General features: G+C 44.4%; 6 protein-coding genes across 8 annotated transcripts; 3 read left to right on the plus strand and 3 right to left on the minus strand.

Moving 5' to 3' along the window:
• Positions 1 to 294: 294 nt before the first annotated feature.
• LOC132262316 (P protein-like) lies at positions 295 to 4,947 on the minus strand. Of its 2 annotated transcripts, XM_059761557.1 has the most exons (6): positions 4,681 to 4,947; positions 3,824 to 3,930; positions 3,111 to 3,282; positions 807 to 2,709; positions 565 to 752; positions 295 to 508 (listed from the first exon to the last, which is right to left on the minus strand). In XM_059761557.1, the coding sequence occupies exons 1-6, from the start codon at positions 4,770 to 4,772 to the stop codon at positions 424 to 426; spliced, it is 2,547 nt and encodes an 848-aa protein (XP_059617540.1). In that variant the 5' UTR covers positions 4,773 to 4,947; the 3' UTR covers positions 295 to 423. The 2 variants fall into 2 exon arrangements, with proteins under 2 accessions (XP_059617540.1, XP_059617539.1); XM_059761556.1 differs by lacking the exon at positions 4,681 to 4,947 and having other exon boundaries at positions 3,824 to 4,507.
• A 593-nt stretch (positions 4,948 to 5,540) lies between these two features.
• LOC132262318 (eukaryotic initiation factor 4A-like) lies at positions 5,541 to 8,684 on the plus strand. Of its 2 annotated transcripts, none has more exons than XM_059761564.1 (5): positions 5,541 to 5,666; positions 6,080 to 6,185; positions 6,256 to 7,017; positions 8,140 to 8,363; positions 8,434 to 8,684. In XM_059761564.1, exons 1-5 carry the CDS (start codon positions 5,644 to 5,646, stop codon positions 8,576 to 8,578), a joined length of 1,260 nt encoding a protein of 419 aa, XP_059617547.1. In that variant the 5' UTR covers positions 5,541 to 5,643; the 3' UTR covers positions 8,579 to 8,684. The 2 variants fall into 2 exon arrangements, with proteins under 2 accessions (XP_059617547.1, XP_059617548.1); XM_059761565.1 differs by having other exon boundaries at positions 5,581 to 5,666; positions 6,083 to 6,185.
• Positions 8,685 to 8,802: 118 nt separating this feature from the next.
• Positions 8,803 to 10,685, plus strand: LOC132262319 (glutathione S-transferase 1-1-like). Its single transcript, XM_059761566.1, has 4 exons — positions 8,803 to 9,833; positions 9,894 to 10,237; positions 10,294 to 10,461; positions 10,521 to 10,685. Exons 2-4 carry the CDS (start codon positions 9,896 to 9,898, stop codon positions 10,683 to 10,685), a joined length of 675 nt encoding a protein of 224 aa, XP_059617549.1. The 5' UTR covers positions 8,803 to 9,833; positions 9,894 to 9,895.
• A 45-nt stretch (positions 10,686 to 10,730) lies between these two features.
• LOC132261706 (uncharacterized) lies at positions 10,731 to 12,548 on the minus strand. Its single transcript, XM_059760640.1, has 6 exons — positions 12,063 to 12,548; positions 11,836 to 12,003; positions 11,631 to 11,780; positions 11,177 to 11,554; positions 10,952 to 11,119; positions 10,731 to 10,895 (listed from the first exon to the last, which is right to left on the minus strand). Exons 1-6 carry the CDS (start codon positions 12,402 to 12,404, stop codon positions 10,731 to 10,733), a joined length of 1,371 nt encoding a protein of 456 aa, XP_059616623.1. The 5' UTR covers positions 12,405 to 12,548.
• Positions 12,549 to 13,210: 662 nt separating this feature from the next.
• On the minus strand, positions 13,211 to 15,223 carry LOC132261707 (UDP-glucosyltransferase 2). The gene is made up of 3 exons (XM_059760641.1): positions 14,974 to 15,223; positions 13,919 to 14,730; positions 13,211 to 13,814 (listed from the first exon to the last, which is right to left on the minus strand). Exons 1-3 carry the CDS (start codon positions 15,221 to 15,223, stop codon positions 13,281 to 13,283), a joined length of 1,596 nt encoding a protein of 531 aa, XP_059616624.1. The 3' UTR covers positions 13,211 to 13,280.
• Positions 15,224 to 17,993: 2,770 nt separating this feature from the next.
• On the plus strand, positions 17,994 to 26,322 carry LOC132261712 (chondroitin sulfate proteoglycan 4). Its single transcript, XM_059760645.1, has 5 exons — positions 17,994 to 18,087; positions 18,171 to 18,598; positions 18,982 to 20,451; positions 20,510 to 23,057; positions 23,323 to 26,322. The coding sequence occupies exons 1-5, from the start codon at positions 17,994 to 17,996 to the stop codon at positions 25,872 to 25,874; spliced, it is 7,092 nt and encodes a 2,363-aa protein (XP_059616628.1). The 3' UTR covers positions 25,875 to 26,322.
• The last annotated feature ends 87 nt before the right edge of the window (positions 26,323 to 26,409 follow it).

Below are 26,409 nucleotides of genomic sequence, written 5' to 3' on the forward strand. Positions count from 1 at the left end.
AGCTTCATTTTTTCTCCATTTGTTCCATTTCACGAGAATAACATTAGCTGTATTTTAATCAACTTACAAATGCGAACTGACGGCAATAATAGAGGAAAATGCTAATATTTTAGTCGCTATTTTTATGGGTCTATAAAAAGACACAACTATTTGCATTGTGTGTACAATCGGTAAAATTATGAATCACCTGTTATGAAGTCAATTCATCATCCAACATTCTCGGCCATGAGGGATTGTTCTTCCTGTTGAAATTACGTAATTAGATCGCTAGAGACGCTGCGGATGCTAATAGTATTTATTTACATATTCTTTATTGAGGTAACCATCCCTAAGTACATGTCTATCATAAAAATATGCTCTTCTAACATTCTAAAGGAGCACACAAAATGGGTAAAATTCATCAAAATAAGTATTTTGTCTAATCTAGTGCCAGGTAAAAAGTACATGAGACACCATTAAGTAACCAGTGGTCACAACGACACTGCCCAACATCAGAGGGAATCCGAATCTGCAAGAGAAAGGATCAATTAGTTTGTTGCGAAAGAACAGTTTCAAGGGTCTCACTTGAAGTAGTCAATGAAGGAGATTTTGTAGCCATGATGCTCAGCTATGCCGGCAGCACAGATATTCCCAGACGCTCCCACCAGAGTCCCATTGGCACCCAGGCAAGTGCCAAAGGCCAGGGCCCAGACCAGCGGCTGCAGAGGCAGTCCGAGAGCCGGATTCTCTGCCAGGGAAACAACGACGCGGATCTAGAAATGTGGAGAAGTAAGATTGATTCATTTCAAAGAAATTCACAGACTCACCATCATTGTTGTGACCGGAATGCTGTCCACAAAGGACGAAGTGATGGCCGTCACCCAAAGGATGAGAATGATGGCCACTGCGAGTCTGGAATCTTCAGAGCAAGACATAATAACGGCTTCCGTCTGCTTCCCTATCCAGTGGATGAAGCCCAGCTTAGAGACAGCCTCGATTATGCAGGACATAGCCGCGAAGAAGAGCAGAACAGCCCAGTCAATTCTGGCAACGACTACCTCGAAGGCTTCGGGATCGTCTCTTGACGTGAGCACGAGAAGCAACATCATGCCCAGAAGTGCTGACCAAGCCAGCGTGAGGCGTTGAAACTCCGGCACGGATTGAATGAAGAACAGGGCGATGGTGAAGAGTAAGGCTATTCCTGTCCTAATGAGAAGTGATTTGTTCTTGATGCCATACGTTTTCTGCAGTTCATCCATGGTGGATTTGTAGACTGCTGTCTCAACGCCACAAGATGTGGACTTCTTCTTCAGCTGATGCTGCAATATCTTCACCTTCTTCTGCAAGGTTTCGCGCACGAGATCGGCATCCTTGGAGTAGGAGGAGAGTGAGGCAGCTGCCCTCTTCCACACTGCGATCTCGCGTCGAAGGTCCTGAATCTGTGATGGGATCTTCAGACGCAAATCTGACAGTTTTCTGTACTTGATCCTCAGTTGAATCATCGTCTGAATGCTCACGATAATCACACCAACTGCCATGTGAATGGTGAAAGTGAGGAAAGTCACGCCATGCTTAGCAATGTAGTGATTTGTGGTGATTAGGACGTTGGGAGGATCACCGATGGGCGTTAGAGTGCCGCCAATGTTGGCGTGCACGATGATTGCCATGAGAATCGGCACGGGATTCAGCTCAACCACTTCGCAGAGCTTGATACTGATTGGGGCCAGGAGAAGGAGTGTCGTCACGTTGTCCAGGAAGGACGAGACGAGAACTGTTATAGCGCAGAGGCCATGGATCAGTGGCCAGATCCTGCCTCCTGTGCATTTAAATGTGTACACAGCAATCAAGTCAAATACGCCAGTTTCCGTGAGCACAGCCACGAAGATCATCATGGACATGAGGAGCATGATTGTCTCAATGTCCAGCCACTGGATGATCTCGACAAATTGTGGACGATCGTCAAGTCCCGCCAGTATCGCCACTGCCAGCGTGGACATGATCAATGTGGCAAATGTGCGATGAACAATCTCCCAAATGATCAAAACATAGAGCAGAATCATGATGATCGCCGCGTAAATCACGCCAACTTCTTCATTCATCGGCTTCACGTCATAAGTCAATTTCACAGCAAAGTCCTCACTCAGTTTCGTCGTCCACATGTTAATTCTCACGCCAAGATCGGGATTATCATAGGCTATGTGATCAGGATCAACGGTGAATTGATGTTTCTTCATAATGATTGGCGCTTTATCGAGGCTCGAGGTGTTAACCAAAGGGATTCTCCACACATCCCCAATGTTCTCCAGCAACTGAGCCTCTCCCACACTGATCGTGTCATTGGTGTCCAAGCCAAAGGTCACCAGCTGCAGAGCCACTGTCAAATACTCCACGGTTTCATTTGTGTACTCATTGGGCAGAAAAGCTCCTTCCAGCGTCAACCGGACATGATTTTCAGGCATTGGTCTGATTTCGTATCCCTTAAAGTCATTGTAGGGCACGGACAGGGTCTTGGTGGTCAAGATCTTCTCCTTCTTCAGCACCAGGAGAATGGCGAAGGTGAGCCAGCAGACAATCAAGAAGCCCGTCTTCAAGTATTTCCTCCTCGGATCCTCCTTGTGATCGTCATGATGAAGGTAAAAGTGGGCATTGTGGGGCAAATTGTGAGGGGAGTGATGAGATTCTGGAGTGTGATGGGAGTCTGGAGAGTGATGAGAAGGGTTTGGATGCGTGCTGAAAGAGAATGATTAAATTCCCGTCAGTGCTTCAACTGGAATTTAAACTCTTCAATTCGCTTTAATTTATATAAAGACATCGCAAATTAACCATCGTCACTCATTCTTGGACAATTGCACCCAGATGAAGACATCGCCAAGAGAACCAGTTGAGAGATAATTATTCTCAGTTACTAATTTGGTTGGCTTTTCGATTTTCCTTGATCTCAATAAATTGGTGTTTATTGTCGCTCTCGTGTCTGGATGGTTTGTTTCTCTTGGCACGAGCTTTCACACATCCTCCAAATCGTGCCGAAAGATTTATTTACCAGCCAGTGCAAATAAATGTTTACCAGCTCAATGGCCAATAAAATCACCCACAATCACTGATGGGAATCCAATTAGGCGCACAAATCTCACCTGATTTCGAGCTCGTCGGGCTTGTGGGTATCCTGGCTGGCCGGCACTTTGATGGTGATGAAGGACTCGGAGTGGTCAGAGGACTCCTGGTCGTCCTCGTGGCCCGCCAGTGCGATCTCCTCCGGGTGGCTATCCTCACTCGTGCCGCACAACTGCTCTTCGTGCGAATCACCTGCGAATTAGCATGAGAACCGCTGGTCACGTGAAGATTGGCGCTATTGTTCTCGCCAGAAAAGGAAAAGCCTTCGCAATTGATGCTCTCGCGAGTGCGTTTTTCAAAATTGTATCGAGTGGGAGGCACCACCAGAGTTGAGATGTGGACAGAGCGAAGATTAGTGTTTAAGTAATGATTTTGAAGGTAAATTTTTTAAAGAATTGTGTGAGCAACTTATAATTTGACATCATTTTGATTATTCCATATGAAAATTAATCTTGAGAAATGGGACAATATTTGAGTCAATATTTAAATGGTGATGGTTGATAAGAAAATTGTGTTATAAAGTCACATTTTCATAACTTTTTTTTCATAATTGACAAAACTAATCAAATGATTTGAGAGAAATATAGAGAATATTGAAGTTTTCATTCCCATTTTATCACACAACATTTTTTATTTTAATCTTTATCATCATCTAGATGGAATTGTTTTTCCCGCCATCTCAACTCTGGTGCAAATTGTAATATAATTAAGCATAGAAGTCGTTTATACTCACCGCCGTGCAGGCGATTGTGCTCCATCTGGAAGGAGGCCAGACTCGGATCCTGCCGGATCTTTGGCGGCAATCCTGCCCATACTTGTAGCGATCCTTCGGTGACGTCACTGGGGGAAATGAGCGAAAAGAATGACTTTCGCCGCGACTTTTTCTTCTTCTTCTGCTGCTCATTGTGCGTTGGAGAAGTGGGAGAGTTGGGATCTCCACCCCCGGGAGACTTCTTCAGGCGCTTCAGGAGTCCCATTGTGGCGGAAAGTTCAATAGGGGTTGACGGAAAAAATCTCGCCTCGCGACGCGCGGGGGAAGAAAACTACCCTGAACTCTTTTAAGGTTTCCAGAGAGACAGAGAGCAAGAACACGCCTCAGCCACGCATTTTCGTCACTTATAAATAGTCACTGGGATTGATGTCCACTCGTGACGGTGGGAAAGGAAAGCACAACGGAAGCCTGCGCACTGTGAGGCGTTTCTTTATCAGGAGAGGGAAAAAAGCTGATAAAATTGCCGCCTTTCTCAACCTTCGACTGTCTCTTGACTCGCCTTTTTCACCCCCAGGAAAATCGAATTGAAATTTTTATGAAAGTATACGTGGTCTCGCGGTCCGTGGGCCGTTTTTGGGGGGCCTATTTATAGATGTGTGTGAGGAAAAATAGCGTTTGGAGCACAACTGTTTCCCACCGTTGGAGGCCACAAACTGATATTCTGAGTGAGAATCGCAACTTTTCGATCCAGATGTGGATTATCGGCAATTGCCGTGTTTTCCCGACGAAACGCGCGTGAAAATGTGCTCGAGATTCGCATAATTTCGCCTCACTTTCACACCGCAAAAAAAAATTCTAGGGTTTCATTGGGAGCTCACCTGGGTTCTGGAAAGTGATACTTCTTCGAAGCCTTCCGCACGAAACTCCTTCTCTTGGGCTTCGACTCCTTACTTGCGTCCTTGGTGCTCATGACGATGGGGGTTCTGCGGAGGATTAGGCACTTCTGGGCAGTCACACCGAGAGACAAATTAAATTGCTGCCATTCGAGTGAAGAGTTGGCGGCACTCTAATTGTCTCATTGACGAGCTCAACTGGAGCAATTGAAGGAGATTAATTGAAAGGGAGAGAAACAATGCGGAGAACGGGACAAACGGACGGGAATTTGAAATGCGTGCACGGCACGTAGTCTGCCACTCGGCGCACACGTTGTCTCGGCGTGACAGAATGCTGAAGCTCTGTGATAATTCTGGGAAATTTAGCAGAAGTTCAGCAAATCACATCAAAAGCTTTGTGTGAATGCAATTTATCGAACAGAAGAGATTACAGGTTGATGTGTGATTTTGTTTTATTGCTGCATGAGTGGGGAATAATGCTCATCAGGAAATAATTGAGAGAATGCAAAATTATATTCGCGCCTAAAAAGCGAATGTTCTGGAAATTTCCCATTTTTGCTTCTGAAATGTTCTTCCGTGGACAAATCTTCACTGTCGACATAAACTTCCACAGAACCTCCACTAAACTGGAATTATTGCACTAAGTTTACTCACTGACTTTCAGCAATAATCTTATTATTTGTGAAAATCTCATTAGAGAATATTTGTTTTGCATATTCTTCTCAAATTTCGGGAAATTCATAAAACGACACATACTTTTCCTTCGAAAATCCGTGTGGAGAAGTCAGAGATTTTTCCCATATTCAGCCACTGTTACTGGGCAAAAATGGCCGCCATCCACTTTCCAGTGCCCCCCACCAGGCGGCCTCGATGAGCACATGAAGCGCTGTCAATTCTGGGAATTTTCCCATCTGGCAAGTCCTTTTACTCTGAAAGTAACCACGAATCATGTCTTATACAGCTGAAAGAAGGTAATTTTCCCATTTTTCCCACCTCTCCGCAGCGTCTGAGTGCCCCAAAGGTAGTGCAGTGGCTGCTTCGGGAGTCGCAGAAGCGATTTTCGGTGGTGCTTGGGGTGCAGATGGTGTGGATGGGGGCGAAAAATGTGTGTTTTGTGGTGTGAAAATGTGCGCGACGCGGGCGCCCCTGGTGGCTGTCGTGGACACGCGGATGGCCCGTGAAAATGCACTTTTCCCACGCGTGCTCGCCTTTGGGGCGCGCTTTGGTGCTGGGAAATTGCAATTTTGCACGCTTTCCGCGTGGTCTGGGCCACCGCCAGGGGCGGTAGTGTCGCGCGGGCGCCCCTGGAACAACATGGCGCCTCCTTGCGGTGGCTGGAGATGACTAATCGGGGGCTCGCTGGCCTTGATCTCTATTTCCGCAGCAGGAATGAGGATGGCAAGAATGGACCCCCGGCCGAGCGGGAGCGCGAGTACGACGGGCCAGCTGGAATGGATCCGGACGGCGTCATCGACAGCAACTGGAATGAGGTGAGTTGTGGCGGAGTGGAAAGTTTCCATCTTGGCGCGCGGATTGCATGGGATTTGCGTGTGCTTCCAGGTGATCGACCACTTCGATGATATGAATCTGAAGGAGGAGCTCCTCCGCGGGATCTACGCTTATGGTTTCGAGAAGCCCTCGGCCATCCAGCAGCGCGCCATCATGCCGTGCGTGAAGGGATACGACGTGATCGCCCAGGCGCAGTCGGGAACTGGCAAGACGGCCACGTTCTCTATTGCGATTCTCCAGCAGATCGACACGAGCGTGCGGCAGTGCCAGGCTCTCATCCTGGCACCCACGCGTGAGCTGGCCATGCAGATCCAGAAGGTCATCATCGCGCTGGGCGACTACATGAAGGCCCAGTGCCACGCCTGCATCGGCGGCACCAATGTGAAGGAGGACGTGCGCAAGCTGGAGTTGGGCTCTCACGTCATCGTGGGCACCCCGGGGCGCGTGTTCGACATGATCAACCGCAACGTGCTGCGCACCAACACCATCAAGCTGTTCGTGCTGGACGAGGCCGACGAGATGCTGTCGCGCGGTTTCAAGGATCAGATTCACGATGTGTTCCGCATGCTGCCGCCAGATGTGCAGGTCATCCTGCTGTCGGCCACAATGCCGGCCGATGTGCTGGACGTGAGCAAGTACTTCATGCGCGATCCAGTGAGGATTCTCGTGAAGAAGGAGGAGCTCACGCTCGAGGGTATCAAGCAGTTCTTCGTGAATGTGGAGAAGGAGGAGTGGAAGATTGGCACCCTCTGCGATCTGTACGGCACGCTGTCCATCACGCAGTCCGTGATCTTCTGCAATACTCGCCGCAAGGTGAGTCTCTAGTAATTTTTGCCCTTCTATTCAGGTCAATGTAGCAGTTTTTGCGCGCACCTTTCTCTTTCACCCAGAGTGACACATTCCGCTGCGCCACGTGGAGTTCTCATCCAAAATCCCCCGTTATTTTGCTCTCAATCCATCCCGGAAGTGGTCGTGAATCACGCGCTATCTGTCTTTGTGATCTCAAGAGGCGCATTTGCGTGATAAGGAGAGAAAGTTCCTCCTGAGCAAAGGTTGCTTCGTATCGATTATCTGTCTGTCCAGTCTGAGGATTTGTCTCTGTTGGCATTTTTTTTTATCTACTGCATAAACAATCGACCGATGTTTATTTATAGGAAGTTTTAACATTGGCATGTGAAGAGTTGCTCTTCTGGGAGTTGTAATAGCATTGTAACGATTGTAACCCATTGAACAAACAGAGTATAAGAATCATTTCGCTCATTCAGCGAAAAATTCCATTTCCGTTCGACAATGGAGTGGATTTCGCTTGCAAGAAGTACAGTGATGGGCACGAGAGTGGAGTCAATGGAGAAGTTTCAGCCATAATAGTCTTGAATGACCATGTTTAATGGCAAAAATACAATTGTTCGCTTAGTCATCGTGTCATAAACACATCGCAGACATTGGTCATCTAGAGACTGACATTTCAGTTGTCCTGATATTCATGGCCGTCACTGTACAAATTAGTCATAGGATAAGTTTGAGACGCACAAATAGGTAAATTCGAAGTCTCGCTCATGCATATTAATGACACAATTGGCGATGGAGCCTCGAATTCTACTGCAGGATAAGCATTTAATCCCATTATCCCCGCGGCTCTCAATCTCCAACCGTCCACAATATTGTTCCACATGAGTGAATCATGCGAGAAATAATGCACACAAGTATCTCATCTCCAGACTGTGTCTGTAAATTACCTTTACAGCTATGCATTTGCAATGCAAGGAGAGTTTATCATTTGAGTGTGAAATTGAGAGTCGTTCGTATAAATGCGTTTGTCATTGAGTGGCCTTCTTTTTTGCATATAGCCTTATCTCGTCATAGTTGACGTCAATTGGTGTTTTTTTCGCGCAGCGCCTGATGGTTAGTTAATTGTGCTTTTGGTCTGTGTTTCAGGTGGATTTCCTCACGGAGCAGATGACTCTTCAGGAGTTCACTGTGTCGGCAATGCACGGCGACATGGATCAGCGCGAGCGAGACATCATCATGAAGCAATTCCGTACGGGTTCGTCTCGTGTGTTGATCACTACGGATCTTCTGGCCCGTGGAATTGACGTCCAGCAGGTCTCATTGGTGATCAACTATGACTTGCCAACCAATCGAGACAACTACATTCATCGGTGAGTTGTTTTATTTTTCGGGTGAGTTGAGAGATTTCCTAATGTTTCTCATTTCTTTTTTGGCGTAAAGGATTGGTCGCGGCGGACGTTTCGGCCGAAAAGGTGTGGCTATCAATTTTGTCACGGAGGAGGACAAGAGAACCCTCAGAGACATTGAACAATTCTACAATACTAAAATTGAAGAGATGCCAGCTAATGTGGCTGATTTGATGTAAGCGCGCTCGAGGGCAGCGTTAAGGGGGTGAGATTTAAGTTTTGAGGAGGGAATTTATAAGAGAAAAAAAGAGTAAAACAACATTTAAAGAGTTAAACAAAAAAAAAGAAATATGGAGAAACACCAATCATTGCGCGCGACTAATTGAATGAGAAACTGGTGTAAATATTGCAGAAAATATAATGAAATAGATTACACAAAGTGGACAAGAGTGAGAGACGTTAAAGAGTGAGCAAGGAATAACCTTGGAAAAGATGAGAAAACATATTTTAATAGACTCTTTTTCTTGCTAAAGACAAGCGCAACTGATCGTTGGTCGTTCAACCACACAATTATATATTATGAAGATGAAAACAACATTAAGTATAAATAAATAATATTTGAAAGGGTGGAAATTTACCGGATGGCTAGAAAAGATTTAGAGAAGAAAAGAAAAAAAAAATGATGATAAAGAAACCTACAAAACATTCTAATTAAAAATAACAAAAAAAATGCGTAAAATAAAAATTGAGAAACACCCTCAAGATGAATATTTGAAAATGTAAATTTGATTTTTATTTAATTGCTTTACTACCTTTCTTTATTCCTTTATTTCTCTTTTTTTTGAATAAAATATGAAATATAATAGCATTTTTGTGTACCGTGAAAATGATAAAAAATGATTATGAGAAGAAACTAATAAAATAAAAACAATGGAATTTATAATTAGGTTCTCTACACTTTTTTTTTACTCCTCTGGAAAGTAATACTTTTTTAGAAATTGTACGCTCTTTCTCAGTTTTTCTTTTAAAATTAAGTTTTGTACTTTAAGGACGTTTCTTAGCTAGCATGAAGTTAATTTTCTCTCTTTGGTATCAGATTAATAACTTGTTCTTTGTTTCTTTCTCCAAAATTCAACAAACACACACACTCTTCTCTGTATTCCGAGAGAGTGGAGAGAAAGAGAAGGAGTTTTCAGCAGATCAACTTGTATTTTACAATCAATATTAAATTATTCCATTTTATTTCGTGATTTCATTCTCGTTATCATTTGTTCTGTGCTTTCTGTGGAGAATTGCGTGGAAGAAAGGTAAGAGAATATCTTAGTGCCTACTTGAAAGAAGCGTTAATCTGCAAGTGTACAGCGACTGCTCAGTGGACGAGCCCCCGGTGAGATCCGGCTCTGTGCCTCTCCAAATCTTCCGTCAATTCGATATTCTCTGTATTGGTGCAAACGGGCGTTGAGAAAGTCATTCCGATAAGTGTTTTTCCCGAAGGTAGGCGTGAAAACCAATTTCTCCGGCAGAATCTCAGTACAATCCTTGTTCACTTCACAGCCATGGCTCCTGTCAAGTTCTACTACTTCCCTCACAGTCCTCCTTGCCGAGGTGCTCTGCTCACGATCCGCGCCCTCAATCTGGACGTGGAGCTGATCAACGTGAATCTGCGTGAGAAGGAGCAACTGAAGCCGGAATACCTGAAGATTAACCCAATCCACACTGTGCCGTGTCTGGACGACAATGGCTTCGTCCTGTGGGAGTCTCGAGCGATCTCTCAGTATCTGGTCACCACGCGAGCGCCCGGCAGCAGCCTGTATCCGACGGATCCCAAGAAGAGAGCCATTGTGGATGCTCGTCTGTATCTTGATGCCTATCTGCAGGCCACTGCCAGGATCATCTTCGTAAGTGCAGTCAACTTATGCCGCTTCTCTTGCTGAAATGACTCCCATTTTGTCAGTATTCCATTCACACTCTGGGACAAAAAACCATCGCCAGTGATAAGAAGATTCGCCTGTATCAACTGCTGGAGAGTCTGGAGACGATGCTGGAGGGCAACAATTACGTCGCTGGGGATGAGCTGACTCTAGCCGATCTGGCGATCCTTGCTTCAATCGCCACGTACATTGTAAGCTTTTATCTCCTCACTTCTCTCCACATTATCTTATCACTTTCTTCTATTTGCAGTACGCCGGTGCGGATGTGAAGAAGTACAAGAACATTTTGGCATGGTACAAGCGCTGTGAGAATGTTCCCGGCTATCAGGAGAACGATCAGGCTGCCAAGGCGTACGGGGAGTTCCTGAAGGGACTCCTGGGCATCACTGGAACCTGGGATGAGAGCTTTCCGTGAGTAAATGAAAGCCTCTTTATTGTATGCAAAATAAAGTACAGCACTTCACTTTTCCAACTCTTCCCAAGACTCCTTAATGTTGAGCTTGGATTTAAACATGTCCCCGAAATCCTTGGCCGCATCTTCATTCTCTTGGAATCCAGGCAAGCTCTCGCATCTCTTATACCAAGCAATGAGGTTCTTCAGATTCTTCACATTGGCTCCACAATGCTGAAAAGAGTATCAAAGCGTTCTCAAGTGTTTCTGGAAAAGATTTCCATTCTTACGTAATATGTGGAGAAAGATGCCAAAATCGAAAAATCCGCGATTGTGAGTTCATCTCCTGCGACAAAGAGCTTATCTTCCATCATATCATTGAGATAGCCAAGCAATTGATAGAGTCTCTGTTTCGGCAATTCAGGAATCTTCGTCTCTCCCATCGAATGGATCGGAAACTGCAAGGCAGTGTAGTGATAAAACCACACACAAACATCAATTGGAGAGAAACTTACGAAGAACGATCGTGAAACCGCATGAAGAGTTGTGTCCAGATACAGTCTAGCATCCACAAGTGCTCTCTTCTTGGGATCCGTCGGATACAGTGAACTCCCCGGAGCTCTGGTGGTCACCAAGTATTGAGAGATTGCGCGAGACTCACACAACAGAAACCCATTATCGTCCAGCAATGGCATGCATCGCTGAGGATTCATTTTCACAAATTTCTCTGTCAAATGCTCCTTTTTGCGTAAATCAACGAAAATGACTTCAGCGTCCAGATTCAGATTGCGAATTGTTAGAAGGGCAGCACGATTTGGAGCGCCTTCTGGGTAGTAATAATACTTTAATGTGGCCATTTTCACGCTCTGAACCGCACAACAATAGTGTGAAGACTAAAGTGACTTCTCATTATCAGTACTTGAAGCACCGCTTTATTTATTTCAAGCTGTTTGCTCGCTCTCTTCATTACTCCCAGGTGTCTGTTTGATTAATCTTAGATTTGATGAAGTTTCCAAACAATTGGGCGCCTTCCAGATTCTCTTGGGCACCGGGAATTGAATCCAGGCTTTTCAGCCAGGCAGAAACGTTACTGAATTTGCAGATATTCGCACCGATTTCCTGAAAATGACACACTTGGTTAAATAAATTCTCCTAATCTCCACTGATAACTCACTTGAAGAGATGTAATTGTGGCAAGAAGAGCTAAATCAGCGATTGTTAATTCACTCCCAGCCGCGTACTTTTGTCCTTCAAGGAAAGTATTGAGATTCCCTAGAATTTTGTACACTTTATCTTTCTTATCCTGGGGAATTTCCGTGCTTCCCAAGGCGTAAATGGGGAACTAAAAGAGTTAGAAGTGCTCAATTTCTGTTTTTTCTTCATGAAAACTTTGAAATTTACCACAACTTCTCGTAGAGCAATGTATAATTCATGATCCAAGTGTAGTCGAGCGTCCACAACGGCTCTCTTCTTCACGTCTGTTGGGTAAAGAGAACTTCCTGGAGCTTTGGAAGAGACCAAATACGTGGCGATGGCGCGAGATTCCCACAGAATAAATCCATTGTCATCAATCGTTGGCACTGTGTGTTGCGGATTGACTTTTATAAACTCTGGTGATAATTGATCTTGCTTCAGCAAATCCACTGTGATAATTTCCACCTCCAACTTCAGGTGTCTGATGGTCATAAGGGCTAATTGAGATGGTGGACTTAGGCTGTAGTGGTATAATTTGAGTGGAGACATTTTTTACTGAGCAGATCTGACTTCTATCGCGGTGTAATCAGAACTGCTGAGTTGGTGAAGTCTTTAAGCTCTTATACCATCACAATTTCAGTGTGTTTTCTCTCGATAAAATACACTGAAGCAGAATCGGTGAAGCGATGATGCGGATGAAGCAACATTTTGGTAAACAGTATGGGTCAATGGTTGCAATGATATTCTAATCTCCCAGCAAACCACAAAAGCTAAAAAGATGTCTGAGCTCATATTTTAGCAGTCCTCGAACAAAAAGTACTGAGCTGAAGATGAACTCGTGATTTGAAGAGGATCTCGAGATCATCCTTAAGTCTGTCTTCGCTCTTACAAATATCGCTAATACGCTCACTCAATGGCTAAGATATTAGCAAAAAGAAAGCGAAGAATTGAAAATTTATCAAATGAGAATTTCGCATTGTGTGTTTGCTGTGAAACACTCGAAATTTAAATTAAAGCATAAATCATTAATTTAATCACATGAAATTACACCTGAAATGCTCTATCAATAAAAAGTGTTTGCTTCACGCCAGTGTTTAACAATAGAAAACAGTGTCTGACTGTGTTAATTCCTGCAAATCAATTCTCTTATCTCCCACTTTTTTTGTCATGCGATGTTCAGCGATATAAAATCTGTGTGAGTCAGCACGTGGAGATGAAGGGTCGCGGAGGCACAACCTCCTGTGCCACGGCGCCGCGAACTGAAGGACATGAAGCGGTGGCTGGTGATGAGACAAGGCGTGAACTTTCAGGGGAAGCCCAACAAGACTGAGGACACATGAGTGTTTTGTGTACTTGGATAGATTTGTAGCTATTGCAATGATATATTGAATTTACAATGTATTATTTTGCGAACTAAACATCAGTCTAATTTGACTTCTTCTGCTTGGACACCTTTTTATCCTTCTCGTTGGTTTTCTTCTTCTTCCCACAGATTCTCTCCACTAAGAAGTACATTGCAGTCGCAATCACAAAATACACCACGATCAGCAGTCCGATGATGTCCAACATGAAATACTGGAACCAGTTGAGATTCCTCGCGGCGGACTTCAGGTGATCCGCTCCTCTGTTCCTGCCCACGTACTCAATCCAGTACATGGCGGTGTTCAGTGGACTCTCGAGATTGTCCTTGAAGAGCTGGGACACTTTGTCGGCTGTCTGCTGGAAGTGATTCTCAGTCAGCAAACTGTGGAGCTTCTGCGAGAGGTTCTCCTCAGTGATGGCATCGTATTCGATCACGAGCGCATGTCCGCGAGCCTGGGCGCGATAGGCATTGCGGAATTGATCAGCGTAGAAGGGAATAGTGAGCATGGGAACACCGTAGTGGACACTCTCTTGAGTGCCGAATATCCCTCCGTGATTAATGAACAGGACAATATTATGGTGCGCCAAAACATCCACCTGGAAACGATAGAGAGAATTAGCAAAATATCACTAATAAATAGTCTCACTAAAGCACAATCAAGCCTGTAATATTTATTTTACAGGAACTTGTTTATAATTACCTGCGGAATCCACTTCTGGATCAGCACATTTGGCGTCAAGCCCTTGAGATCATCTCCCTCGTATTTCCAGATGATTCTCTGTTTCATTTTGGCGAAGACTTTGATGAAAGCCTGAATTTTCTCCTTGGCAAAGTGTGAGCTCTGAATGTGGGAGCCGAGACTGAAGAGAACTGCGCCGTGATCAGCGCCATCGAGGAATTTCTGCAGTTCGGCAGGAAGAGGCTTTGGATCTCTGATGTGAATGCCGCCGATCTTCACGTGACCCGGCATTTCTGGCCTCGCCGGCGAAGTGGCCGCGTGACTGTTGAAGAGAATCACAGATATGGACTGTTCCAGTTCCTGGACGGTGGGCAGGGGACCCAAACTTCGCTCGAGAGGCTTGAAGTGCTTCTCTAGCAGAGCATTTTGGGCGGGTATGTAGAAAATTCGTCGAACAATGCGATCACACAGGCTTATGAAGAGATTGTAGGCGCGCTGGCTGAGAGTCATCTCATCGGTGTAGGGCAGCAGGATGTGAGGAATGAACGAAGCGGGCGCTCTGAAGCCCGCGTTGAGATCCAGGAAGTCCGTGAAATCGTACGTGCTGATCGTGACAATGGGCGCGTTGTATTTGCGTGCGAACATGAGGAATGCCTCCTGGCCGAATTGTTCAGATATCACCAGGTCAAACTCCTCCGTATCACTCCTTATCAGACGTGCCACTTTGGGATGCTCAAGTGCGTATTTGGTGGAAAGTAATCCGACGTTCCACACGAGAAACAAGTTGCTGAAGTCATTCCGGTATTTCAGTTCGTAAATATAATGCTCAGGTGCTAAAAATCGAGATTAATTAGCGTGAGGAAAAAGTCGTTTGTCTGGTAAATATTTCGTGATTAGATTGTAATCGTGAGAATTGACACAAAAGCAGGAAAAATGCAATCTCGAGTGGATGTGGGAGCATAATAGTGGTAATCATGGTAATATATGGAGATAAGATTGGAATGGAATAATGAGCCTAATGCTGAGTAAAGAGTAATTCTGTGCGATGCATTTTCAGAGAAAGAGAAAAAACTCACAATACTTTAGCAGATCGAAAGGTGGGTCCAGAATGATTTCCGTGTAGTTCGAGTGCGGCTCTTTGGCACGAAAATTCGTTATGGCTGTGACCTCATGACCTCTGTCCAAAAGTCCATCCACGACAGATTTAAGCCAGAACCAGTGACTGGGCACCGGAAAAGGAGCCATGAAGAGGATCTTCAGGGCATCACCGGTGCCGAGAAGGCAGAAGAGAGTCACGAGGAGTGCTTTGAGGGTGATTTTCTGCATTATAAATACAAAATTTGTCACTATGCGATAACGACAGAAACATTTGATTAAACACTCGTTCACTTTATTTATACCCACCATTTTTCTTCGTGACGGATTTTCAGGTGAAAAGCAAAGAAAATCGAAAGGAGCTCTTCATTCACACTCTGTCTATCACGCAATTACTCAATCACTTGTGCCCAATTTCAATGGATCTTCGCGAGAAAGATGCACTCGAACGTGTCACTGGCACCTCACTGATCGTCGCAGTCAATTGGGTCTCATTCAATAGTGACTCCGACACTGATAAGAGACGCACAATTGAATTTTTGTCGCGAATGTGTGTGATAAGCAGCGATTGTGTGCGAGAGTCGCGCGAGTGCCGCACAATGTTAACTGTTGAGTCAATGAAGCATCTTTTCTACTGTGTCATTCGAGAGCATTTCCTTATATTTTGTCACTCTCAGAACCTTGGGAAATGCGAGGAAATCGCCAATTATGGTGTATGAAATTACTTGTAATGAACTTAGAACAAAACGAAGCAAGCATTTGATTTCATGTCCATTTGCGTGATAAGACGAAGAGAGTGTTGCATAGTAAATACCTTAACATATACTTGAGCTTCGTCTGCTGCGATAAGGCAGAAAACTTACACACGCTGATAAAAGTAAACTTTCAATTCAGCATAAACTTCTTAAACAGAGCGTCTAATCGTATAAGAAAATGAGGAACGACATTCAGGAAAAAATCATTTTAACAATCCAACTCGTGGTGCTTTATTGCATTTTTTTTGTAGTTTCTGTGATTTTGCCGACTTTATCTGCAAATACAATTGAAAATTGCGCTTGTTTACAACACATTCTTAACTTCTGACTCTCATTCCATTGATATTCTCTCCCCTTCGAGATGCCCTGGAATTTCTCCGATATTGACTCATTTAATGCCGATTCCACTCCCCTAATTAGTTTCCGACATTTATTAATAAGAACCCTCTTCTGTGGCTCAAGTGTGCGGGAGAAAAAGAGCAACTCTAATGTGCCTTTTCAATTCCGACACATGAAGATAAATAATGTCGGCGGAGTGAGTGCATCGCGCGTGGAAATGAGAGGGGAACATCTCGAAGAAGGAGGGACAATTCGAATTCGGGTGCGGAAAGCGACGATCTCCAACAAAGTGATCTTCTGTTCTCAAGAAAAGAGATTCTCAGAGATTATTTTAGTCTCGAGTTGCCTTTCGTGATTAGTGGATCACAAGCTCTTTGTCGCTCTTGTGATCTCCTCGCGGTTTTCATATTCATTTCATGAGTGATCTCTATATGCAAAACGTACCCTTTCGGGGATTTTCTAATGTGAAAATATACAGTTTTGGTGACAGTTCGGTTTGGAAAAGTCAGTGAAGCAGATCGCCATTGAGTTTCATCCATGCAGAACGATCATTCATAATACACAGACGAATGGCAGAAAGAAGTGCTGAGTGGGTGGCTTCATTCACGGATTAAGCAGTGATGAAAATCCCTGATTTTCCTCTTGGTGCTGTGTGAGAATTTCATGCGAAGAGCCAGGACGAAGAGCGCATGAAGAGCAGTGAATCATGTATGAGTTTGTGGTCGAGAGGAAAAGTTTCCAAGAATAGATTCGTCGCTTTTCATTTTAATATACAACTCCTCTCTATACATCTATGTTATGGCCGCATGAAGATGAGACTCGTAATGCGTAAAGATGTTCCTCGTTGACGATTTATTTTTGTTAAATCTCATTTTTCATTTTGCCTTGTGTTGTGCGCTTCAGTTGAATCCCGGCTCTATGTTTAGTGCAACACACAAGCCGACAAGAAGTGATTCTCATCAACCACTCTTTTGAGCACAGACTCGCGCGCGCCTTCTGGAGAAATTTGTAATCATAATCTTAGAGGCAAAAGCCAACAAACAAACTCATTCCAAAATAATTACACTCAATTGACGAACATCCACACAAAATTGTGAAAAATTGTGTAAAGTGTGCGTGTCTGGGCAGAATTGTTGCTCTTGTGCTGAGTGATTCCATTAAAAGTCATTCAACAGTCGATAGATATTTATTGATATATCAGGCTGTCTTTTCCCACTTTGCGAGCCACAGCAATTCACGAGATGTGAGTTCCCATTGAGAATTTCATTTATGATAGAGTTGAGATGATCTAGTCTGGGAGGGATTTAGATGAGAAGCGCGATGAGTGACTTTCTTCAACTCTAATGTGCTTTACACACATAGGCTTAAGCCGAGAGAATGCTTAGGCAATTTATGGCCACAATCAGTATTTTCAGGCTGTGATTTCTATTGTCATGATTGTAGACTGTCCTAATAATAATAATCACTACGTGACTAAAGTCTCCTAATCTTTCAGTGAATAAGTGTTAATTTTAATGAAAGTGCAAAGACATTGGGCATTTTTATGTTATAAAAGTGTTGTTTAGTGCATGACACGCGAGTCAAGCCTCGTTCGTAATTGGCTGTGGCTATAAACCACCCAAGAATCCTCTCGTCTTAACCTTATGTGTGTAGAGCGTCTAAGCCAGAGTGCCTCATGCATTATCTCATTCGCGAGGCTTTATGATCGATTTTATGCATCTTTGATGGCATATTTAACAATAATAGCATTCGCTCATCAATTTGGAGCATTTTGTGTATTTATGTAATTTTCCATCATATTGCAAAATCTTCCGGTCCTCTGCAGCTTGAAGATCAATGGGAATTAGCACTCTGGCGGCGTCATCGTGGGTTTAGCAAGAGTGTTCCGGGCGCACACATCAAGGAGGATGCTGAAGATGAGAGATGCCGGCGCTATTTTCGTCTCGGCCGTACTACTTGTACTGCTGCAAACAGCTGTTCGAGGCGTTGACTGTGTGAAAGGTAAGTTAATGTAAATATTTTTGTTGTACCCCGTGTCTCTGAGTGGTGCATCCCAAAATTATTTTTACCATCGACGCCGCCAGTGTCGTTCTATGGAGCCAGTCACATCGCCATGCCCATGCAGGAGGCGAAGAGCTCCACCAACATTCGCCTCAGATTCCGCACAATGCTGCCCGATTGCTTCATCTTCCTGGCCGCCGGTCGGACGGATTATGCGCTGATCAATCTCGAGGCGGGCAGAATAAAGTTCGTGTTCAAGATTGAGGACTTCACAACTGAGCTGTGGTCGCCCAAGAATATACTCTTCAACGATCTCAATTGGCATGAAATCGCCATTCAACGCTACGATTCTAACATCACGATGCAAGTGGATGAGCATTTCAACCGGAAAACCGTGCCGTCGAAAATTGGGGAGCTCAACATCCACTTTGGCGTCTTCCTCGGCGGCGTTGGGGATTTCTCTCAAGCGTACTTAAGCACCGTGGACAATTTCCGTGGATGCATGTCTGATGTGAGTATCGTTATAGAGTCCTAGAATAGACACATAAAATACTGCTTAGGAAATTTGCATGACGAGTGTCACACATTCTTCACCAATTTCATGAAATATTAACCCTTTATGATGTGCTATTAATAGATTTTATGAGGAGTTTTGTGTAGACACTTTCTCCAAAGAAATTTCCATCAAGCTTCTCGTCTATTCTTGTGTCAGTGATAATTAAGTGATGCTCTTCATGAGCACAAGACTCTTGGAGAAAATTGTGGAAAATTGTCTTTATGAGATTTTCACACTGAAAAAGTATAAAATCCTTTTGATCTTATTTAAGAATCTTCGTGTAAAAAGAAACAAATTAATCCTTATCTAATCTAGGCTATTTTTTACACTCCTTGCAGATGTACTATAATAATATCAACGTCTTTAAGCGCGCCAAAGAAAGGACTTCTCACGTGGCTAGTGTTCGGGTTTCCTGGACGTGTGCTGCGGAATTCGATGCTGATCACCAGCAGAGTGTCAGTTTCATCGAAGATGACTCCTTTATGGTGCTGGGAAAGCCTACAATGTACTCAGGAGACATTTGGAACCTCCAATTCCGGACAATTGAGGTAGTTTCAAGTGTTCTGTACAATGTGGGAAATATGGATTTCATCTCTCTTGAGATTGTTGAGGCGAAACTTCGATTGTTGGTCGGCAAGGGATCGAATGCTGTTGAACTCATCCCGGACAGGAATGTTTCTGATGGCAAATGGCACAATGTCTCGATTCTGTACAGCCCAATAATCGTGGAGATCACTGTGGATGATGTGAAAAATGCTGCGAGCTTCGCGAACGGAAGTAGTCATGTCATTGAACTCAATGAGCAATTCTTCATTGGCGGATTGGACTACAGCCTGAGGAGGAGAGCTGGAATGAAGGGATCCAGGGCTGTTGACAGCAGCTTCCGCGGATGCATGAAGAATATATTGGTGAATCGTCAGTTGATTGGATTTCCGGATATGAAGATCACCCAGGGAGTGACTGTGGACTGTGTCTGGAGGTATCCTTGCATCGAGAGACAGCCTTGCATCATCGGCAGCATATGCCAACCTTATGGGATTGACGAGTTCATCTGCCACTGCAATCAGGCATTTTGCATAAGGAATGACTTCCTGGAGAGATACAAGATCTTCTCCAGAATAGATCTCCCCATAGACATTGAGATTCTCGCCATATCACCTATGCAACTGATGGAGGGAGACAGCATGTTCCTGTCTCCAATATACATCGATGTGCTCTTTGACTTTGCAAAGATCGGGCTCATGGAGGCCGGAGTGATCTTTCACATAGTTCAGCCACCAAAACATGGCACAATCGCCGTTGCGCCCTTCGCGAGCGACGGCAATGAGACCCAGACGAAGCTCTTCTCCCTCATGGATCTCAGCACAGACAAGGTGAAGTACACCCACAGTGGAAATGAGCACTTCATCGATCACATCACGATGGACATGCAACTGGTGTCCACGAATCGAGAATCAGTTCCTGATTATGTTCAGGGCAAGCATAGATTTGTGCTGCACATCAACATTACAGCTGTTAATGATGCTCCATCGCTCTACATTCCGCACAATCGAATGCTGAGACTCACCCAAGGAATACCCAAAGTTATCGGTCCGGATCTCCTGCTGGCCACTGATCCTGACAGCCCAGACAGCTCACTAATGTACACATTTCTGCCGTCGCCGCAACCAAACCGCATTGCTGGGAAGTTGGAAGTGGCGGGAAAAGCTGTCACCACATTTTCCCAGTCTGATGTGAATCAGGGACATGTGACCTACATTATAGAGTCAGACACTCCCGAAGACACATCAATGGAAATTTCTGTTCAGGTGAGATCAATTGGGAAAAATCCATAATTCATTTTACACATTGATGTCCTTCTTCCAGGTTTCCGATGGCATGGAGACGAGCCCCACTGTTATGCTGAAAGTGTCTGTGTTGCCCCTTCAATTGCGAATGATCAACAACACCGGCCTGATATTGGTTCACAAATCATACGCTTTGATCTCTCCTTGGAACTTATCTTTCGTCTCCAACTCCGATGATGATCAATTGGATGTGAAGTTCGACGTGGTCAGACCACCACAGTTTGGCAGTATTCAGAAGTTGCGAGCTGTAGACTCCTCCTGGATAACCGTGGATGCCTTCACTAGCAATCAGATGCTCCTTGGCCAGATAAGATATCTCCACACAACGGACTTTCCCCAGCATGACGATTTCAAGTTCACAGTGTCTTTAGCGCCCATCACAATGGCGAAGTCTTACGACTTTCGGATAACGTTCACGAAGCTCCAGATCGGGATTCAGCGACAGGCGAACTTGTACATCAATGGGAGTGGAGATGTAGCCATCAAGAGTGATAATCTGTACCATCAGACTCTTCCCTTGCCGACATTTCCACGGAATATAATTTATATAGTGGTGAAACCGCCGAAATACGGGATCATCTACGTGGACGGATATCCTCAGGCTGCCAAGGAGATGGATTCATTCACTCAACAGGACATCGATAAGACCATCATGCGCTATCGGACGTACTTAACATCTTATTCAAGCTTTGTGGATGTCTTCGAATTTGCCGTTTCTGTGCCTGAATGCGAAGACATCTATGGCAAGATGAACATTGTGTTTAATCCCGCGGAGAGTCTCTCAAAGTCACTGATGTATCAGACGAAGGAGAGGATTGTGGTGAATGAGGGCAGAGCAGCCTTACTGACCACCAATCACTTCGAGGTGATCTTCGATCACTTCAAAGAACTCACTTTTAACGTCTCAACTCCACCCAAACACGGCTCGATTTGCAACTACGACGAAACCAATATTAAGATCAATGTTATCGAGTCCTTCACATACGATGAGATCCTCTCAAGGAATATTTACTACTGCCACGATGACTCAGAATCCACTGAAGACACACTCAGCATTCTCGTTCTCTCAGATCCCGAGTCAAACTTTCAGTTTATTTGCGAAGTGAGTGTCGAAATCAAGCTGGTGAATGACAATGAACCCTACAATGCGCATCACAAAGTGTTCTACATCGTGAAAGAGGAAAGTAAGACACTGTCTCGCGCTGATCTCGAGTATGAGGATCACGATCTCGAGACAGGTGCAGCCAATATATTCTACTCTCAAGTCACCGTGCCAAATGGTGTGATGTTCAAGGAGGGTGTCGAGACGGATTTCTTCACCCAGGAAGACATTAATGAGCGCCGTGTTATGATCAAGCATCACGGAGCTGAGTATGGCAAGATCACGTTTATTATCTCCGACGGGGTGTTTGAAGTGCCTGGATTTCTGGAGATTCAAGCCTCTGAGCCGTTTCTGAAAGTGCGTGACTCCAATGCGTCTGTCGTGCAGGAGGGACGCTTCATCACGATCACTCTTGATGATCTCTCAATTGAAACTAACTTAAATGCTGAGCCCGATGAGATTGAGTATAAGATCACAGATGGGCCGAATTTCGGGAATATTGTGGCACTGAAGAGAAAGCTAAACACAACAATTCTTCCCAGGAATCTCAATGTGACTTCGATAAAGAATTTCACGCAATCAAATGTGAATCAGGAGAAAATCATCTATTGGAACACTGAAGTGGCTTCGATGGATAAGATAAGATATCGCGTGGCGGCGAAGGGAATCTGGACAGAGGGTGAATTACTGATCAGGATCTATCCGGCGGCTTATTGGGAACTCCTCCAGATTCGCCGCAATCAAACACTCTTCGTCGAGGAGTCAACAAGTGTGATTATATCGAGAGATATTCTTGAGATTGTCCATCCGAAAATTTCCCCCGGAGATATAACATACTTGGTGACCACTTCTCCTCAACATGGTTACCTGGAGATTCAATCCATCACATTGGACGATGAGTACAACAGCAAAGTCTTCGATCAGAGCACAATCAATGCCGAAAAGATGTTTTACATTCAAGCGGGAGTCAATCAATCCTCCGATTACTTCATCTTCGACGTGACAAATGGCATCACATGGCTCAGAGATCTCAAGCTCAAGATCATAATTATCCCTGAGAATCTCTACATTTCAACCAGGGCGATTCTCGTGGAAGAGGGAGGATCTGTTGCGCTCTCCGTTGACGATATGGTGCCTTTCTCTGAGTTCTACTATGGCAAGATTCTGGAGTATAAAATCCTGCAACAGCCGCAGTTTGGGAATATCAAGTCTGGAAAGTCCTCGAAAGTCAACAGATTCACGCAAAAGCAACTAGAGGCGAACATTATCATGTACAATCACAATGGGAGTGAGAACTCCTCGGACACCATTCTCTTGATCGCCGTGGCGCGGAACAAGGAGAGTGTTCCGTTCTATCTGCACGTGGCCATTCTGCCGGTGAATGACGAAATCCCTCAAGTTGTCACGAACACGGGCCTTCAGATGTGGACTGGCGGACGGAGCTCAATCAAGAGGACTGATTTGAGTGAGTAAAATATAATTTATGAACTGCAGAGTTATAAATAACATGCGTTATGTGATAACGTAGAATCCATTCAGCGAGCTGATGTGTGAATGTTTTGACGATTCCTCATATTTATTTTAATTATGTCTTGTTATGAGTGACAAATTAATTTTTATCTGCAAGAAAGTGGAGTAATTACTGTTTTTTTTGCTGAACGCCAGCAAAGTGAATCATAAATCATTGGGGCGAGATCATTAATCTTTCCGCGTATTGCTCTTCTTTGCAGTGGCTCAGGACTACGACACAGTGGCTGAGAATCTCACTTTCGTGGTGGATGAAGTGGTGGGAGGCACATTGGTTCTCAATGACGCTCGTGTCTCCCACAAAGTCATTGGGAACTTCACACAGCGACAAATTGACGATGGGAATGTCTTTTTCATGCACAACAGCTCCTTCTCGAGTGGCCAATTGACTTTCTTCGTCACGGATGGGGTGCATAACACCTCCAGGCAGACCCTCTTTGTCACAGTTAACCCTGTGTCGCTGGTGCAAGTAAGAAATGAACATCTGCATGTGTTCCCGCTCACGAGAAAGCAAATCCTGCCCGAACAGCTGCACTTTAAGTGCTCAGATGAGGAGAGAGCTGTGAGATATGTGGTGACTATTCCTCCCCAACTGGGAAGGATTCTCTATGAGTACTCGGAGAATGGCATGGCCACGGAAGTGTCAGAGTTCACACAGAGCGACGTGAGAGCTGGAAAAATCCTCTATGAACACACTCACACGATGCTAGAGCTGAAGACCAATGATTCCTTCTATTTCGACGTGATCTCCAGTCATGCCAGCAGCTTAATTGACCAGATATTCCAGATTGATATCTCCGTGTCCTCAGGAGGATTGCTGAGATTCCTCCCAGTGCCGAGGATTAGTCTGGACGAGGGCGAATTGGCTCCAATTAAGCTGGATCTGTCGAAGGTTCTAGAATATCTAGAAACCCGGGCAGGTATTCACGATCCTGAGCTCTATATAGAACCCTTCACACCAAATCATGGAGCAGTGGAGATCATTGATGGGAAGATGAATGCCTCCAACAATCGTCTCACATTGCAGGACTTCAATAACAACCGCGTTTACTACAAACACGATCACTCGGATACAGTTGAGGATCGCCTTTTGATGTCCGTCTATCTTCTGCAGGGTCACATTTTCCTCTGCAATCTCACTATTCCGATCATAATCAACCCCATTAACGATCAACCTTTCCAGTTGATCACTCAATCTCCTCACATTTCCGTCGTTGAGGGAGAAAACAAGACGATCACGCGATCGGAATTATTGACCCAAGATGCGGACACGCCATCGTCTGAGATAGTCTATGACATCATAAGTGGGCCTACAATTGGGCTACTCTTTAAGGTATCCGATGAGGGAATAGCTCAAGACATCATAGCATATGGAAATCAATTTACACAGCTGGATATTGATGAGGGAAGAGTGATCTACATTCACTCAGGCAAGGCTCAATCCACAACTTTTTACTTCAAAGTCTCTGATGGCGAGTTCAAACCTGCCTATGAGATCTTCAACATCAACATTCTACCCATAACAATCACTGCTGGTTTTCAAAATGAGGCCATTCTCGTCCCCCAAGGCATTTCGGCGGCTCTGATTGAGCAGAGGCACTTGTACATCGAGACGAATGTTCACAAAACTCGATTGATGTACAACATTACCATGACCCCAACAGCTGGTCTCATTCTGCGCAATGAGAAGCCTGTTCTCAGGTTCAGTCAGATGCAGCTTGTTGAGCAGGAGATTTCGTATATGCAGACTGATCTTTCGCGATCTAATGACACATTCCAAGTCACAGCCTACATCTCAGACACAAATTACGGAGGTGTGATCACAGTCAAGGTGATCGTGCATCCTTTCATCGCCCTAAACGCCATCACAGTCACGGCTGGAGATAAGATTCGCCTCAGCACCTCAGCCATGTCCCATCATTCCTCGAATTTGAACCTGAATCGCTACAATCCCAAGTTTATCCTGACATCAAAGGCTAAGCATGGGAAACTCAAGAAGATAACCAGAACAACAGGCGATGGAGACTCGTACAAGGATAAGGACGTCACGTCATTCACTTACAAGGAACTCAAGAGTGGTGTGATCTACTTTGTGGCCAAGAAACTGCCTGATGAGGAGTTGTTTACGATCTCCGATAGCTTTGACTACGTTCTGCACATTAAGTCCGTTCAGCCAGCTCAAGGAACTGTGGCGATCACAATCAATTCCCACGATTTGGCAGTTGAGGAAAATGGCGTTATGATCGCTGATTCCAGTCTTCCGATCAATTATGTCCTGATCGTGTGCATCGTGGCCGCCATTGTTATACTGTCACTGATTCTAGTCGTTATTATCAAGTGCAGAGCCGCTAGCAGAGCATCTAAAAGCACGCACAAAGACTATCCACCATCACTTCCGCGTCCACCAGACTTTCTTCCCTACGGCACGCGCATAAACACCTCCTCAGATCCTGAATCCATCCCAGCGACAGCAGCTTCAACACCTCTTCCCGGGCTCAGTAATGTTCCCCAGTGCAAAGTTATTCCCATCGGATTCGATCCTAATGACTTCCAGGACTCGGAGTCCGACCTGGCGGATCTCAATCTGCCCGATCCTTCGCACTCTTTGCGATATCCTTACGGAGATGACAACGAAAACTGGTGCCCCAATTACGATGTCTGCAACGATGTCAATTACACCTCGATCGCTCAGCCGCAGCAGCCTCAAACACCCCAAACAAATCCGCTCCTGCGGCGGAATCAGTACTGGGTTTAGACTTAGGAATAGCGTCTTTATTGTAGGGTCACAAATGATAGTTTTGTATTGGAGTGCCACCCCAATTTTTCAGCAATTTTATATCGCCATAAGTACATGAAATTGTAACCAAACTCAGTTCTGGGCAGCACAGTTTTGCTTTAAGAGTTCTTAAGTTTAAGATGGGTTCTTGCCGTATACTTAAAATACTCAATCTTTTGATAATACTAATATTTATTGAATAATGCGTTTAAGATAATGTAGATCTTCGAAGTACTGTGAAAAGCTTACTTTGCTTATCACAGTGTAGCCAAAAACTTATTTGATTTTCAAACTTAATCTTATACTTAAATTAATAGATTTTTTATTCTCTCTACCGTAGAAAAATTTCGCATATAACAACAAAAAAGAGATCTATTAGTGTATTGCATTTTTTTTAGATATTAGATAAAATATTTAAATATAAATATGTAGAAAAAAGGACAAATGTTCCCAAAATTAAGAAAAAAAAAATTCTTAAATTCAAAACTTAAATGTGATATTGACTATTATATCG

This window comes from Phlebotomus argentipes, unplaced genomic scaffold, assembly GCF_947086385.1.
Source record: "Phlebotomus argentipes unplaced genomic scaffold, Phlebotomus argentipes genome assembly contig_15, whole genome shotgun sequence".
Taxonomy (NCBI): Eukaryota; Metazoa; Arthropoda; class Insecta; order Diptera; family Psychodidae; genus Phlebotomus; species Phlebotomus argentipes.